The sequence below is a fragment of the Strigops habroptila genome, chromosome 3, assembly GCF_004027225.2.
Source record: "Strigops habroptila isolate Jane chromosome 3, bStrHab1.2.pri, whole genome shotgun sequence".
Classification (NCBI taxonomy): domain Eukaryota; kingdom Metazoa; phylum Chordata; class Aves; order Psittaciformes; family Psittacidae; genus Strigops; species Strigops habroptila.
The window spans coordinates 83,777,345-83,795,468 of record NC_044279.2 but is presented as its reverse complement, the minus strand read 5'-3'; the positions used below and the strand labels follow the sequence as shown (position 1 = coordinate 83,795,468).

The following is an 18,124-nucleotide window of genomic DNA, read 5'->3' as shown; positions in this document are numbered from 1 at the left end:
AGCTTCGCTGAGGTAACGGGAGCTTGCAAGTGTGCCCTTAACATCTCATAACTTCACTGTTAAACTTAGTAGGTTGACCAAGAATGACTAGCAGCGGTGACTGGTTTCATAGTGCTAAAATTGCCACCTTTGGCACCACACAAAAGAAGACTTCGCCAGCTTGGACTCCTAGGCAGCCACGTTTAATGAATCTTTCTCAGGCTGGAACTGTAAGGCCAAAACTTCCACCTTCTGGGAGGCACAGTACACCAGAGGTGACGCAAAATCCAGGTATAGTTTTCAATTTGTGCCGTGGGATTAGCTGTTAAAATACACTGTTAATGTCTGTGAAAATAATTATTTTCTTTTTCTTGAACAGCTGCAATCCTCTGCAGCTTTTTCTTGCCGCTCTTCTTTCTGAAGCGATTTCTTAAGCGTCTGATTGACTTCGTTCCTCTCCTTCCTATGTCTTCCTTTCATACTGGAAGTGTGTTAGAGGTTAGTTGTAGGGTGGACTATATAGTGTGCAGCGTTTCATAATTATAAATTCCAATTTATACATTAAAAGTGCAGGAGAGGTTGCCAAAATACAGGATATGTACTACTGCGTGAATTTTCAGAGACTCTTGCAGAAAGTTTGAACTCTGGTTCCAGGTGCCCCAGGATGTATTTTGAATTTTTTCAAATAGTTGCTTTGAGGTAAAGGCACCTATTTGTGAGATTTAGAGATAATTTATTTTAGTTCTTCTAAGGTGAGAGATACGTGTGGCTCAGTATATGGGAACCATGAAGATGAAGATTCCATTCCTCCTAGAGTTGATATGTGGAAAAAGATTTCCTTTTTTGTCTTGCTTTTTTGTGGGGTTTTTTTTGTTTGTTTTTTTGTTTGTTTGTTTTGGTGTAAGTCTAAACACACTGATTCTTCACAGAAGTAGGTGCTGCAGGAGATGTTAATCGGTTATTCTGTAAGCCTCCAAGTCAGACACAGCTGCCCAGATATACCGGGCTCCTGGGAAGAGTTTGTCTTTCAAATGAAACTCACAAGTGTGGGTTTACATTTGGACTACTCAGAATTTAAAGAAGTCTCCAATGACTCACTCAGCCTAGAGAAGTGGAGGCTCAGGGGCAACCTTATAAGAGTCTTCCAATACCTAAAGGGGGTGTACAAGAAACCTGGAGAGGGACTTTTTACAAGGACATGTAGTGACAGGACAAGGGGGAATGGCTTTAAACTGAAAGAGGGGAGATTTAGATTAGCTATTAAGAGAAAATTCTTCACTGTGAGGGTGCTGAGGCGCTGGCACAGGGTGCCCGGAGAAGCTGTGGCTGCCCTATCCCTGGCAGTGTTCAAGGCCAGGTTGGACACAGGGGCTTGGAGCAACATGCTCTAGTGGAAGGTGTCCCTGCCCGTGGCAGTGGGTTGGAACTGGGTGAACTTTAAGGTCCCTTCCAACTCAGACCATTCTGTGATTCATTCTGTGTTTCTATGAGTTGACTAACTTGCTTCACTTTGCTCTCTGAAGTCTGTAAGGGCTTTCTGCTGGGACAGACCAAATACCCACCCACCCCTTGTCCTGGGTCCAGGTGGGGTTACTTGTGGTCATGGGGATGAACTTGCAGGACCAAGGTGGGTATGCAGTGCACCAGTCCCCATGTTTTGTCCTGGCCACCTCAGAGCTGCTGACTGTATTCAGCAGCTCCTTGTGGGTGGGTTTCTTTTTCTTTGAATGAGTTACCTGCTTTTTGAATTAAGTGTGTGGTTGCTAAAACTTTGTGTCTTACTGCTTCATAGTTCTGTGTGGAAAACCACAGGCTCTGTTCTGAATCTGCTATCAGCAATTTTGATTTGATCACAGGTTTGCAAGGGAGGGGAGGGGAAATACATGTTGTATTTACATGTGATATCTGTCTATATTGAGGGGTTAACGGATTTAGTATTTAAAGTAAAAGCTTTGATACTTTTAAAAGAGGAGTTACGCACCCTTTCAGAATTGCTAGTATTGTTAGTGTAGGATTCAGTGCAAAGCAGTGCTGCTGTAGGGTAAATGTTTTTGCTTTTTGGTTTTCTAAAAATCTATAAAGCATTGATTGTAAACAGATTTAATTATCAGAGAGCTTTTTCACTTCTTTTCCTCATTTTATTTCAGAGCCTGTCCTTCTGAAAGCAGCCCAGGCATGCCCATTACCAGCACTTCCTGAAAAGAAAGACCTAGAGCAGTTTACTGCAAAATATGAACAGGGAATAATGCACCCAGTATCTGCCTTGCATGAGTTTGCACATATGCACAATGTACAACTTGAATTGAAAGAAACTGGTGTGCCAGGTAAATACTTCCTCTTTTCTTAAATAAAGTATTACCTGCTTATCCTTGAGATTATCTAAATTTCTGCAGTTAGTATTAATGGCACTAATACAAATGAATTTTTTTACTGTTGTCTGCACTACCCTCCACATATGTTGCTTTTTGGAGGCCCTTTCATTGTCTAGAGAGCTGTGTCTCATCATTAATTACTACAGAATTTGATCAGATGAATTGTGTAAAATTATGACTGCTACCAGAACTTCCTGAAAATGCTTAAAGTGAAATCTGCTGAAATTCCTGTGGAGGTGAAAGGTTTGAGTTGTGTTTTGCTAAAATTGTTTGTTTTTCTCTTGCAAGCACATAAAGCTATGCATAAAAGTGCCGTAAAATCATTTCACCAATTGTGTCTCTCTTCTTTCTCCTTTAAAGGCGGTATTATAAGGCCTTATTTTGCCTTTTGTGCTGTGGTAGACGGTGTTAGCTACAAGACTGGGCTGGGAAATACCAAGAAGGAAGCTAAAAGAAATGCCGCTAAACTGGCTCTTGATGAGCTACTTAACTCTGAGTATACCAGGGCAAAGGTGTTTGAAAAGTCAGGTAAATGTTCTAGCAACACCTAATTAGAATGGAAAAGCATGTCTTAAAGGTTTTCTATGCAAAATGTTTGTAGTTTCATTAAATGATTTTGTATCAGGGCCTCTGCCAACGTTCTTGAATCCTTCAGGCAGAGCTGTTTGTCATGATGGTTCTGAAACTGTTTTTTTTTCCCTTTGTCTTTTGTGTATTGGGAATTCCATCAGTTTGTATTGCAGAGTGGAGAGTACTGAAGGAATTGATTTATTGCTGCTGCAGTTGATTTGCTGCTTGCTAGGTAACAACAGTATGAAGTTGATCCTAAGTGTTTTGGGATTTTTATGAGTAAAAGGCTTTCACACTGAGTTACTACTATCAAAAGAATTCAGTTTTATAACTGAATAACATTTACCTTCTTTAAGGGTTGTTGCCTAAATACGCTTACAAGTACTTCAAAATCAGAAAAGAAAATCCTTAAGAGAATTAGAAACTTTAATTTGCTGGAAATAGTGCGAGGTCCATGTTTTGGAATTTGTAATGTCCATCCCAGCTTGAAATTTTGTTAAATTCTTAGATCCTCTCTGTATTCCTGATTTATTACAACAAATAGTAAAAACATAAAGTGTTTAGATGTTCTTGGCCTTTATTTGTTCATGTCTATCCTGATAATCTTTAGAGTACCAAAAGTGCGTTTTGATAGTAGTGCTTCTAGCATGTGGTTAGGTTTATAATTTGACAAGTTGTTGATCATGTCTGTTCTTCTCCCTTTCCTCCTCCCCACAAATCTGTGTCTTGCTGTTTTTTATTGTTTGTTTTTGTTTTAGAAAGAGGACCACTTATATATGAACAACTTTCACAAACAGTCGAAGAAGTATTTAACAGTCTGACTGCCAAACATCCCGAGTACCGAAATTGTGGCAATTCACTAGCTGCTTTCATCATTGTAAAAGGCAAGTCTGTTTTGTGGGTATTGGGGAGTGGAAAACCTAGGCTGTGTTCCCAGAGAGCCCTGGGGCACACATTTCTGATCGGGTAAATAAATGCAAAGCGAAGGGTAGATATCCTTCTTTGACATACTCTACTTTGGTGGCTCTGTCACATGTGACTGCTATGGCCATGCAAATATTCAAGACCTACATAAATGTTTTCTGGTGCTGCCTCAAGGAGGAATAGGGCTGTATGGACCAGGACAGGCCAGGACAGGTGGATATGCCTTGAAGGAAGCTGCACTCTATGGGGAGTCCACACAGGAGCAGGCTTCTGGCAGGAGCTGTGGTCCACAGAGAGTAGCCCACACTGGAGCAGGTTTTCTAGCAGGACCTGTGGCCCCATGGGGGACCTGCAATGGAGCAATGTGCTCCCAAGGACTGCACTCTTTGGAAAGGACCCACGCTGGACCAGTTCCTGAAGAACTGCAGGCGGTGGGAAGGACGCAGGCTGGAGTGATAAGTGAAGGGTTGTATCCTTTGGGAGGGACCCTGTACTGGATCAGGGAAGGAGCGTGGGGTGGAAGGATTAACAGAGGCAAAGTGTTAGGAACTGATGCTTCCCCATACCCGTGTACCACTCGGGTGGGAAGGAGGGGAGGTAGAAGAGTCAGGAGTGAAGTTGAGCCTGGGAGGAAGGGGAAGTAGGGGGAAGGTGGTTTTAGTTTTTGTTTTGTTTCTTGCTGTTCTATTCCAATTGTCAATAAAGTGAAGTGTATTTTGTACATGATGGTAAATGGCAAGCAACCCCTCTGTTCTTATTTAGACTTACAAGCTTCTTCATTTAGTTTTTTGTAGAATCAGAATCATATAGGTTGGAAAAGACCATTAAGATGGAGTCCAACCTGCTGAGGGACAGAGGACATGAGAGAGCAGCTTGGTTGGCATGTGCTAGCCAGACAAGGTTAAACGACCACAGTCGCATGAAAATGGATGTTTTCTTTCTAGGTGGGCACCATGAAGTTGTAGCTCTAGCAACAGGAGAATGTAATTACAGTCAAGGCCTTCAAGCTGGTGGAAGAGTGCTGCATGATAGCCACGCCATTGTTACTGCAAGACGCTCGCTACTAAGGTGAGAATGTTTGTATGAGATGCTACCAGTTTTACTTTTGCAAATGTAAATACATAAATGCACTTCCATTTTATAGTAAGTGTGTTCTGGATTATTTTCAAATCCCATGAATTAAATGTGAATGTCCGGGTATTTGTAAGCAAAATGGTGTTTCCCAGATTTGCTGCTACTCAGTACTTTCTTTTGTAACTTAACTCTTTCTTTTAGATACTTTTATAGACATCTTCTGCTGTTCTATAGTGAAAATCCAGTGAGGAGAAAGGAATCCATATTTTGCACAACACCAGGCTCAAAGCTGCTTAGCCTCAAGCAAAATACAACTGTCATTCTCTACATGAATCAGCTTCCAAAAGGAACTGCTCAGTTAAAATCACACATGTAAGTACCTTGGTATTTTCAGAAATGTAGTGGAAGATTAATTTGTTTACATTGTGAGTGTGGAAAATACGCATTATTACATGTTTCTGAGATTGGGGAGGACTATTCTGTTTGGTTGTTTTTTTTCTCATGGTTTGGAAGTGTTAATGTACAGGGTGGTAGCGATAAGTGTCTGAGATGCAGCTCAACGTGACAGTACAAAAAACTTCTACATGGGTGTTTGCTTGAGGATGATGCTTTTTTATTATAGATACCTGTTTAGCTGTTAACCCTCTCCCAAGATACTATTAAAATACTAATAAATCATTAATTTAACCACTGAGCCAGTAGTGGTGGTAACTTAATGTCATCCTTTCCACCACAGGACTAGAGTATAAAAAGCTTTGAATTGAAACAATAGGCTCCTGCTCTGCTTTGTAGAAAAAAGGTAAAGAGAGAAACTTGATGGGACAAATACACTCTTATGCTTATCTTTACACTTCTAGATTTAGCTACATTTATGAAAGTGTTTTTTTTTTTTTAGTTTTGACATTTACAGCAGCACTTGCTGAGTTGCCTAGTTATTACAAATGTTATTTTGTATCCTTTATAGAGGTACTGTGGAATAATGTCCCTGAAAGCCATACAGTCATAGCTTTTTTTTATATGTACAAGATGGGTAGCTGCTTTCATACTGTCTCTGGGAGTGTTAGAAAGGCAGTCTTGTGAACTGGAAGTCACAGCCACTTGATTGCACATTGTGCTGACTGGAAACGAGCGTTGAGAAGGTTTTTGATTACTTTCAGTGTCATAGCCCGCTATTACAAAGAAGTGGTTCATGAGACTAGATGCAGTTTGTAAGCTACTCTAATAGTTGACAGATTGCAGATTCAGCACTTTCTCTTGCTTTCTCTCCGTTCTGGTCCGTGCTCTCTTGAGACAAACTCTGGGGAGTATTTTCTTCTAATACAGCAGAGTAGCTCATGTACAGCGTTATTTAAAGATAGTTCTTAGAAGGAAGCTACTCACAAGTAATCCATTGAGCAGGAAAATGTGGCCACATATTAAGGCATGGTACTATGTTACTTAAGCCAAAATTAAATGGTTGCTTTATAATAATGTAATCAAAAGCACCTTTGATCGTGGCATTAAAAGTTAGGATAAAATTGGGTAGAGTTTGCACAGAACTTAAGGCTTTGACTTTTTATCCCCTTTTATTTAAGGGGAAAGGCTGTGTTAGGCTTGGGAACAACCATTGTTTTATCTCCCTAGTGAGTGTGTTGCATCTCCTTGTTTAAAATACTTTGAGGAATTGCAGTGTAAGTTATGTTTTAAAGGAGATTAACAACCTTAGGGCTGCTTTTTCCCAAGATGAGCAGCCTCCAAGTAACTTCTGTCATAGTGTAAGTAGACACAAAGGATTAGCTTTTTTGCAGCCTATGCTAACCTTTTTAATGTTTGCACAACTGATGGCCAAGATTAGGTCGAATCACTATTCATTAAATAGTGATTTCAGTATTCTTGTCACTTGAGTAACTGAATGCATCTTTTCTAATATTTACAAATATTGAACATAATGTAAAGCCCAGATCTAGTGATACTTGTTTTGAGAAACAGTGTTAGATACCACTTTACAATAATCTCTGAATATTTTCTCACTGAAATTCATTTTCTTATCTTACTGTAGATGTCTCAACCCACAATCTATGTCTGCTTATGAAACTAGTGAAGAACTGAGTCTCCATGTTGTTATAGGAGGCAAGGTATACCTAACTGTTTGTTGGCCAGCCGAAACTGTCACAACACGCAGTATGTCAGCTAGTGACAAATTAACAAAATGGGAAGTGGTTGGCGTTCAGGGAGCGTTGCTGAGTCACTTCATTGAACCAGTATATATCCACAGTATTCTTGTTGGTAAGCTTAATCCAAATTTCAGTGGACTATTTGTATGTTTCATCTTCCAGTTTGATTACATTTTATAAAACATGAACTAAACCAAGATGGTTCTTTCAAGAATTACAGTAATTTTCTGAAAAGATACTAAGTGTGTGTATTTTTTTTTAACTCATCTTTGAAATGCCGTAATGTAAAACTCAGTCAGGCTCGCTCTTGTGTGATTGTGGGTTTGTTTTGGCTTGCTGGATTGCCCTTTGTATTTCCATTCACACAATGAAATTCAGCACTGTTTTATAACAAATCAAATTTTGGATACTAAGAAGATAATGTGTAAAAACGTTGTGTTAACTGTTCAGCCAGATATGGTGACTTTAAGGTGACAGTGTTCTGCAGTCAGAATATTGGAACTGATTTTTCCAAAGAATATTTTTATGTAGAAGAATGAATATAATGTAAACAAAAAACACACACACACCCCAAAACCCCAAAACTAAAAAAAAAAACCCAAAAAACCCCCAAAGCAGCCAAATATCTGCATACTTGGGTTGTTTATTTGACGTACTTCCATGACTGATCTTGTTTTGTTAAATAGGAAATGGAAATTGCAAGGATACAAGAGGACTAAAATTAGCTATCCGACGGCGTGTTGATGACGCTCTTACATTAAAGCTTCCCATGCCTTACCTGGTCAACAGATCTCATACTTACTTGGTGAATGCTGCACATCCAATTCAAACAGACTTCAAACAGACGTCTCTTAGCTTGAATTGGTCATTGTCAGATATATCGCTGGAGGTTGTGGATGGGTTAGATGGAAGAGCCACTGAAAGGTTAGAGTTTTTCTTTGTTATTTTGGAAGTAATGGTTAGCCTTATTGTTTTGTGCCAGTTCATTGGAGTATTTATTTTTTCTAAGCTATGCATGGAGGCCACGGTATTAGCCAAATGAGAGAGGTTCTCTCATGTGTTAGGTGAATGCAGCCTAAGATTATAAACTGTTTTGTAGATCTTGTAACTTTACAGTGAGATACCAAGATACGAAATTACGTCGTTTTTTGAATTGAGATATCTTTATTCCATTGTCTGTGGTAGTGAATGTTTTAGTTTTCACAGTACATAAAACCAGTTGGCATCCTAGTTCAGATAAATTCTAGTATAAAAATGTTTTTTTGTTGGCTTGTTTAAATTCTCACAGCCTCTGATTTGCGTTAGCTTTGTTCACTGAAAGTGGAAGTAGAACCATATGATTGTGTTCACAAAGCATCAGAGGGGAAAAAAATCCTGTAATGTTCAAAGCAACGTAGCTGTGATGTATTTGTTACTGAGTTTTTTGTTTGGTTTGGTGTTGTTTTGTTTTGGGTTTGTTGTTTGTTTTTGTTTTGTTTTGTTTTTTCCCCTCACTGTAGTTCACCCTTCAAAAGCGGCACTTACATGGCAAGTCGCCTTTGCAAGGCAGCAATGTTTAGTCGTTTCAAATTGCTTGCTAAGGAAGCAAAATGGGATGATTTGCTTCAAGTTGCAACATACCATGAAGCTAAGGTAAGCTGGTACAGGGTTGGGGGAAAATTTTTGTATGGAGCCTCTCGATGGCTATGTTCAAAGCTAGTTTTGTAGCCAAGGGCAACTTTCTGTTTTGCTGAAGACTTCACCTGAACAGCTGGATCCCCTTCATCTCCTCTAATCTTTGCCTGAGAATGTCTCCAGTTGCTGTTTTGAAGTAAAATTAATCTACTTCTTCGAGAGTTAGAATTGAAACATTCTCTGCGAAAATCTGCCATGTTTTGTCTCAGCATGTGGAGGTTGCTGGCCATTTTCCCCACATAAAATGGTTTCATGTTTAAAAGTTTGGGGTTTTTTTTGTTCATATTAGTTTATTTTCAGTCTTACTCTCTATTTATTTCATACGTATGTAGATATTTTTTCTACCATAATGTAGTCTTGTGGGAGGATTCTTATGTCACAGGAGTAGGAAAGTAGGAATTGGTTCATCAGAAGACAGCATTAGGTCTCAGGCTTTCTTTTGTGGTATAAAAACACAGAGAAATTACTTAAAGCAGCTACTGTGATTCTTGATTGCTGTAAACACTCACTCACTTCTCTCCCCAGTTGGAAATATGTAAGCTCATCTTACGTCTCTGTAGTCTTGCAGGTTTTTCCTCTCCTTGATTCAAGAAATGCATTTTATTTCCAGAATTTTTATGTGAAACTTAGGCTTTTATAAAGCACATTTTTTTTTTTTTATTTTTTCCACCTGTCAGAACACCCAAGACACGATTTTTTTAAATGATTCAAAAACTCCTTCAAAATAGGATGCCTTGCTAATTGACTGTTCATCTATTTGTGTTGAATGCAGAGTGTGTTGAATGCAGATTTGCGTTGAATGAGAGTGAATGTTTATTTTCTGTGTAAAGATATTACTGGAACTGACAAGATACTGGAAAAAATTGTGTTTAACAGAACAATTATCTTCCCAGTAAATGGCCAAACATATAAAAAGAGTATGTTTTTAGAGTCTGTAATACTTTCTCTGGCTGTCAGCAACTGAGGGAACTGTAAGACTTGTAGGTATTGTCTTCCTCAAGATTTGTGCTTGTTCGCATTATATGCTGGTAGTAAAGAACACAGATCTCTGTAACCATCATTCTTCTAATACCTTCTTTCTTATTTAATATTTCCTTTTTTTTAATTTTTTTCTTTTTTTAGACTAAATCTGAATCATACCAAGAAGCTAAAAACTTGCTGCAAAGCTACTTACAGCAGCACAGTTACGGATCCTGGATTGTGAAGTCTCCACATATCGAACAGTTCAGTGACTGATATTTAACTGTAGGGTTTGTATTTTCAGCAAGAAAATCATTCCAGAGCTGCTTCTTGTCAACTTAAATACTGTTATTAAACCACCTGTAACAGGTTAGTCACTTCCAAAAGCTGTCTCATAGGTAGGAGTATCTAACAGCTTTGCAAATCAGATTTGGTTTGCCCCCCAGTGCCACCTCATTTCTGCTCACCCCCCCCTCTCCTCTGTACCCTGTGGAGTTATTAACATGATTTTTTTCCTGTTAGTTTCAGGGTTGCTGCATATTGATTTTTTCTTTTTCCCTGCCTTTTTCATATCATACCAGTGTGAGCAGCTGTTAAGTTACGTAGTGTTTTCATACATCAGTAGTAGTATAGTGTTGTAGTCATGTTTCAGCTGCTTATTCTAAGAGGTTTCCAAAATAAAACCTCCTTCTGGTATGGTGTGTAGTTCTTGTTGTTGTTGTTGTTGTTGTTTTAATCTGATTTTTCTAACTAGTATGTGGAGTCTTTACTGGAGATGATCTTAAATTGAAATGCAAGTTGTTGAAACTCACTGACTTTTTACTACTTTGTCTGTGATGTTTTTTTTGGTACTGCTATTTTGTTTTCTGTTACTATCTTTTAACTTGGTTCATGGTGGGTTTTTTTTTTTGTTGTGTTTTGCGCTACGTGTGCCACATAGTATTTGCTCCCTGTAATGTTTCCTGTGTAAGAATGCTCGAGAATGGCTGGAGCGTAGTATTGCCTTTTTTTCAGGGATATTAAAACTTCAATAAATTTCCTTGACAATGTGTTAGCTATATGTGTACATGTCATGAGTGACATACATGTTAAACCTGACATACCATGTAACATACCTGCAACATGCCACATGTGTTAGTGCTTTATACACTTCTGAAGCATTTTTCTGTATGGCCTTGGATTTTTGCTGAGACATTGTCACGAAGGTGTTTTCTGTAGTTAAGCTAGAAGCCTGAAATATGTACAAGTAACTGTCCTTTTTTTGTGTACTTCAGCCGTTTTATGAATTGAACAGCCAACCGCGACATGTGTTAAACTTGGTTTCCTTCTTAGGAGGAGAGAGGTTCTGTTAAAATCATGTGTTGTGCTGAGCACGGTAGCTGTATCCTTGAGGCGTGAGTTGATGACAACAGTATGGATCCAGTGCTTGTATATGGGTTGTTCTTTGAATAAGTAACAGCATGTACAGAATGCACTGAGCTCATAAATGTAAGCACATAGGTGTTCTAGCCATGTTTTTCCTTAGCTACTTCAGTAGTTCCAAAACATATGATTCTACAAGTTTGAGAGAAGCAAGAGTGCTGTGGTTCCAGTAATGATGCTGAAGATGTATTACCGACAGGTACATGCACACAGAGCATGTAGGCATCATATGTATATGCATACAAACGTGGCTGGCTGCACAGACTGAAAGCAGGTATGTGAACATGAGCAGCACCAGCAGCCTCCACTTGAGAGCTTGGCCTCTCCTCTTTCTGCTTGAGAAGCATGGAGGTCCACTGGTGAAAGTATAAATACACATGCAGGTATAGTGGTGTGTATGTGTGCATATTCTCTCTATATAGACACCCCTGCTGTACCTATGCACATGTCACATTACATCATGTGTCAGATGTCACACTTCCCATGTCACACCAGTGTCAGAAAAATAATACATATGCCACATGTCATATGTCAGTGTCCCATATATGTCCCATAGATGTTACAAACTACATGTGTGTTGTGTGGCACACGTCATGGCACGGCACATCTCACAATTTGATATTAAAGCTGTGGGCTCAAGCAGGAGAAGATGGCTCAGGAAATTCATTATTTTAAGAAGTTCTGCTGAGGATTTTTAAGACTTGCAGGAAAAGGTATGTACAGTAAAATTTACCTTGCTATGCATTTTCAGAAGCTTTCGGTACAATACCCTTTTTCTCTAAAGATTTCTTCTAAACCTTGAGCAAATGCAGGAGCCAATCCTGCAGCTGCTATTTAAGTATATGCACCTACATGTAGTTGTAAATCTGACAGGCAGGGAGAGTTTATTTGCCATATGTAGAATTTATGTTTTAACTAGCTTTATATCATAGGCTCAGAGCTTGCTGTGTCTTTAAATATTTTCTGACTTCGTTTAAAGGAGATTTTTTTCATTCTTTTGCATGTTGCTTTTAAGCATTTATCAAATAAGAAGGAAGCAATGTAATGAGAAGCATTATTCTACAAAGATTGACAAGGTTGAAAGAATTTTTACAGATTTCTTGCCTTTTTTCTCACCACCTGTGTTACGCTGTATTTAGGTATAACTGTTACTTCAGGCTGTCATTTGGAAGGCATCTGGTTCGAGCTGAGGGTGGAGCTGCTCTGTTTGTGGTGGGATGGATGACAGTTTTTTTGCTTTTCTGAGTTTTTGTGGGTGGGGACAGAGCACTCTTCACTGCAGGAAGAGAAGTAGAGTAGCAGATACCAGTGCTGTAAGTATTTTCCCAATTTTGGCAGAAAGCTATCATTAATGCCTATTTTCTCTTTTCAGCATTCAAGAAAAGTGCTGGGTTTTCCAGTGTTAGTCTGTTTTTAAGTATGACCTGAAATACTTCATAACACACCCACCAGCAAAACACATCAAAGACTAAATTGTAGGCTGATAACTATTGTAGTTGGCTTACTTTGATCAGTTACGGGTTTGTATTGTTAGTATTGAGTGGTGGGGTTTGGATTGCAAAAGATAGTCCTCTTAGTTGTTTCTTTCTGCATAAAACTTACATGAGTGACTCCATCTTCATTTGAAGTAAGTACACTTCTGGGTTTCCAGAAAAAGGTTTTTGTGACTACTGAAGGCAGCATGTGCTCACATGGATTTATACATTAGTCATCAATTTGATGTCAGTTGTTGCTAGAAATGTTTCCCTGTCTCCGAAGGTTTTTTTTGAGAACTACATGTTTCACCTACAGAAACAAGAAGTATGTATCCTGCAAAAAAGTACCGCAGAAAGCACACATAGCTAAAGAGAACAGCTCCCAAAAAAAAGTTGGGGGTTTCTTTTTGGGAGAACCAGTTTGGCTCTATTACTTCTATACCTCGTGCTACATGCTAGTGGAAACTGTTTTGAGGTGGGTTTTTTTTGGTGTGTTTTTTTTTTAATTGCTTTAGAATGGTTATGTACAGGTGTCTTCCTTTGAGTCTGGTCCTGTACACTTGTGTATTGGTAAATGCCTTTTTTTTTGGGGGGGGGGGGTGTGGTGGTGTTTATTGTGTTTAAAAAAAAAAAAAAAGCAGTGAAAAAGAGAGTATAGTTTAACAATGAAGACTCAAGACATGATTTTTATAAGTTACTGAAATTTATTTAATATAATCTACACGGAACTTTTAATAGTTTGGTTTTGTTTTGTTCTGTTTTAATAAATAGTTGTCTCTCAAGTTGATTGACAAAGTGAGAACCAGTTAGTTTTCCAAAATACATTTTGAGCCCGTAGGGCTTACCACAAGGATCAAATGTGATCTTAGAACAGACTCTCTTATCACCCAGACTAAGAACCTAGAGTGGTCCCAAAATGGGCAGCAAGCTAGTAAGCCATAGGGCAAAATACATAAATTAGTCATAATTTAGTATTTAAATAAATAATGTAGCAGTAAAAGTGGTTATCTACTTATTTTAGCATAGATCTCAGAAAGTTGCTCAGATCTTGGTGAAATGCAGGAAACTTCTTCTTGTCATTAGCTTCACAGATCTTGCATCCACTGCCTTGGGGAATTAGGTCCTGCAATACAGATATTTTTGTTGATTGGTGGTAGCTCTCTTGTCAGCTAGTTTTAGCAGTAAAACATCAACTTAAAAGAACCTTTAGTATTTTGGGGGATTGGCTTTTTTCAGTTGGCAAGTCTTAAGGGATGATATGATGAAGCAGCTGCTTACAAAGGAGACTTTTGTAAATGAAAGAATACAATAAGCTGAACAAATTCACTCTCTATGATAAATACTGCAGCAGAGGCAAATTTTTAATTTTTTTTCTTTTTTTTTTGACTAGGTAAAAAGGTTGCCTACCATAAGACCCTGGAGATTCTTCTGGATATTTTGGAGATTATCAACATCCTCATCTTCAATCTCATTCTCCAAGGTGCCCATTTCTGTCAGGTAGCATTGTAAAGTTTGCCAGCTGCACTCCTAAAACAGTCAGAAAAATAATTATTTTTATATGTGTATATATTTCCTGAGGACAATTGATTCGGTTTAAAAAAATCTCAATTGCCTGTTGTTTTTATCCTTATATTGGGAATTAAGCTATTGGTTTTCTGCAATGTTTAGTTCATTTGTTACCCTTAATTTGTATTGTAAGAAGTTACACGTTTCCTCAGTTCTATGATAGTTTATTGTAGCTTTTGAAAAATGAGGAGTCTTCCAGGACACTCAGAACATCTCTTGGGAACACAAAGCTGTAGTTTTTGCTCATAAACCAAATGAGCAAATTGGTCTTGCTTGTCATGTGGGAATCATGTCTTAGCAAAAGCATTTATAGTCAAATCCTTTGTCAGTTTTGTAGTGGCCTTTTTAGAGCCATCTTCAGTTAATGCACTTTGGTTGTTTTATCTAATGTCCGCATCTGATCTGGCTTTTGAATATGTTAACTTTACGCATCGCTCTTACAGGCTATTTCATCACTTGGTGACAATATGTTACTAATCAGCCTCGTGCATTTGCTCTTAAGCACTGGAGCTCTGAGATAGCAACATCTAGATGTTGCCAGTGATGAGAAAAATGACTCAGATAAGGAAGTGGTTGCAGAATCTGGTTTTAAATCTTCACTGAAACAAAATTATTGTGAAGTGAGAATTCTTCTGGATTTGAAACTTCTTTGTAGGTTCAAAGTAGTTAACATTTAACTTCTGTAAGGATTTCTACTTCCCAATACTAAATAACCTGGTGCTCTTGTTCATGGTCTACTTGCACACTGAATTAAACAGGAAAGTACTACAGGTCAGCAGCCTGTCCATGATGAATAGTCTGTGGTAAAGCTGTACTTAGGACACAGTCTGCCGTCTGGTGTGCAATTTTTTAGAAAGAAGCAACCGCAATGATAGTATTCTTGTGGAACTAAGTCTTGGGTATTAACTAAGTACCATAAACCGTGAATATATAGCTAATATATTCAGAATGGCTTGGTAAAGTTTTGTTCTTGAAGAGAATGCGGTAGAGCATATCTGAGTTTGATCACTGGTGGGACATAGAAGGCCTACAGTGTCTTAAACAGAACCTACTAGTAGCTCTGCATCTAGTCTAGATAAAACATGGGCACTATAGCCTACTGTAAAGCTTGTACAATGTTTAAATAGTTCAGAAAACATTTTTTCCTGTGAATTTGACCATGTATTAAGCAGGATGAATAGGGGGGGGATTCATTTTATGTTACATATTGCGCAGAGCAATGAGGTAATGTATGTCAAACAGTGTTTGAGAATACAAATCAAAAGCAGAAGTGTCTTCAGGAAACCACACTCCCTACACTGAATTCAGACTCTACAGATGTGTGCCCTTCTGATAAATTAATTTGGTATAGTTCAATAATCTATCATTTTAAAGTAGCTATACTTCAGAAATTCTTCGGAAAACAGTTAGTTTAAACTCACCTGTTTCTCATTTGGTGTGTAAAGGTCAAGATGAATCTTCTGTAGAGAAGGGGGAGAAAAAGTTAAATTTTCTGAAAAAAATGCATAGGAAAAAGTAAACAGAAAAGATAAGCAGAAGAGGATCTTATAATAAAAGAAAATCAACGACTTACATCCTTGCTTTTTTCCAGGAATTTTAAATCGCTTATTAAAGCTCTAAGAAGGCGCACTTTTTCTGTTGATAGAGGTGCTCCATCAGCTGCAGTCATAAGCATCGCTGCTGAAATACAGCTCAAGATCAGTAGTTTGCACATCATGTCAGTGTTCTGATTATCTATATGCTAGTATTTGAGTTGTGGTGTGTGATAAGAGCTGATAAGTTGTCATTAAGCTGTTTAGTGTATTTATACTCTTCTTTGTTGGGGGGGAAAAAGATGGGGGCGTCATGTAAAAGAGGTTTTATTACACATTTTTTCATATGTTCTACCTGTATGGCAAGAATCATTACTTTTGTTTTTCCTCCCCTGATGACACTTTGGAATTTTTATAAAGCAAGAGGGATTTTACCTACATTCACGGCTGTCAGAGAAGCCCACACTCACTTTGGGCAATCTCTCTTTGTGCTTTCTGCATGAAACACTTTTTCCCTCTTGTGCTGTCCCACTCCCCCATAGAATATGCCATAGAATATACTAGTGCCATGTGAAATGTTGTTCTAAATTTGTATAATTTAGCCTTTTTGTCCATCTATCTGTATATATTTATCTTTTCACAAATCCTGTGGCATTATTTAAGGGAAGAAGAAAGAAGCATTCTCGTCTTAGCAATTGTTGATTAAACAACAGGAAGAAAGTTGGCTTCCTGTCTGAAGGTGGTTTTACCTATCATCTTTTGCAAAGGCAGCATAAGCTTAGGTGCGTATGTAAGTCAGTCTTTACACCATCAAATTTAAAGTATTTTTGGGGAATAAAACCCCAGACAACCCAAAAAACCCCAAAACAACAAACTTCCATCAGGATTCTTTGCTTGGGGATGTTAAACCATTTTTTCTTACTGCGTATCTTAATGCTGCTCTTTCTTCCTTGTCTGCACCTTTCACTTTTCTCCAGCCTACAATGAAAATGCACTGCTTTTTAAAATATTGACAGATTTTCTTACTGATACCTAACCCACTGCATGTTGTGGTCTGCATCACAGTGCTGAAGGTGAGAGTAAGCAGTCATTTGACACTGAACTGCTTTTCTGGTTCAGAGCTCTGTTGGCTGGAAAGATGTAAAGTGTTTAAAATTCCTTATTTTCTTCATTTTGAGTGTAGTTCTGAGCCAAATACTCCTGCTGCTGCCAAGGAGTCTCTAATGTTATGTGAAATGGGGTTCTTCTACTCAGTGAATTTAGCTGCTGAAGCTGTGTGGAATAAATTCGGGGTTTGCATGCTACTGTGGTTTGAAGTTTGGTAGCATTCAGCATGAGCAGGACTGGGTGGATAACTGTTTCACCCACCATTGCATGTAAAGCTACATGTGGAAACGTACTTTACATGCTCTGATCATGTAATCTGAGGGGGAGTGGATCTGTTCAAAGTTGGTTAGACTATGATTTTGCTTGGGCTAAGTAGAGTCCGTTACTATAATTCTTTTTATTAGTGTTAATTAGCAGTGCGATTCCAGCTCTTGGAGAACTTGGACTTCGTTTCCTGGTTTTGAAATAAGTGCAAACATTTAGTTTGTAAATCTGAAGTCCTAGTAGCTATTATAGCTTGCAATATATAGTATTTGTGCAGTTTGAAACTTTTTCTGGCAATGTATCTTTTTGTCTCTTGTATTTATTCTTGATAGTGACTAATTTCAAACAGGAGTTATAACTGCAGAGGCGACCTGCAGGGTATTGGGTCGTCAGCTTTTTCTCCAGGGTTCTGTTAAAGTTAGGTCATTGTATTCAAGGTTTTCAGTTGTTTGGTTTAAGTTAACGTGTTTTGGGCTGTGTAAAGTTTGAAGAAATATCTTGGTAGTGAGCACGAGACATTTTTGTTTGTAGTTAGTGCTTACTGTTTTCAGCACTATTCAGTCTTTCTTGTGCTAGCTCTATAAAACTACGTTTGGAAGCACTGGATTTGAGGTTCTGAATCTTGACAACTTCCTGGAGTAGTTCTTAGCAGTTGGAGGTAGCTCCAAGCACTTCCTTAGCGCTGGAGGGTTGGGGCTATTTTCTATCAGTTCTTAAAATACAACACAGCCAGGACTGGATCATTACTTTATTTTCCCAGTGTTCTCCTGTTTTCTTTCGCAAGTATTGGAGAATTAAAAAAAAACAAAACAAAAAAAAAAAAAAAAAAAAAAAAAAAACCAAAAAAAAAAACCACCCCAAGAAACACCAAACCAAACCAAAAACCCCAAAATAAACCAACAAAAAAGCCTGAGCCATCTGTCAAGTTTTTCAGCAAGTTTGCAGATAGGTCTGGTAAAGAACACTGTTCAGGGAGCTAGCTCCCATGCATGCCTGGCTTTTAAGAACGTTTTCCTCTGGAGCCCTTTATAGGCCAGAGCATATAAAACTAC

At 38.3% G+C, this 18,124-nt stretch overlaps 1 protein-coding gene across 1 annotated transcript; it reads left to right on the top strand.

Moving 5' to 3' along the window:
• Positions 1-83: 83 nt before the first annotated feature.
• On the top strand, positions 84-10,748 carry ADAD1 (adenosine deaminase domain containing 1). The gene is made up of 10 exons (XM_030479598.1): positions 84-270; positions 2,127-2,303; positions 2,712-2,879; positions 3,680-3,805; positions 4,790-4,913; positions 5,121-5,291; positions 6,958-7,184; positions 7,759-7,996; positions 8,572-8,704; positions 9,869-10,748. Exons 1-10 carry the CDS (start codon positions 84-86, stop codon positions 9,980-9,982), a joined length of 1,665 nt encoding a protein of 554 aa, XP_030335458.1. The 3' UTR covers positions 9,983-10,748.
• The last annotated feature ends 7,376 nt before the right edge of the window (positions 10,749-18,124 follow it).

What these genes read in the sequence shown, in the direction of transcription:
- ADAD1 (XM_030479598.1), top strand. Translation starts at nt 84, where the DNA reads ATGACTAGCAGCGGTGACTGGTTTCATAGTGCTAAAATTGCCACCTTT. An exon ending in TATCCACAGTATTCTTGTTG is followed by an intron (nt 7,185 to 7,758) that starts GTAAGCTTAATC and finishes TTTGTTAAATAG; the next exon opens with GAAATGGAAATTGCAAGGAT. An exon ending in CAACATACCATGAAGCTAAG is followed by an intron (nt 8,705 to 9,868) that starts GTAAGCTGGTAC and finishes TTCTTTTTTTAG; the next exon opens with ACTAAATCTGAATCATACCA.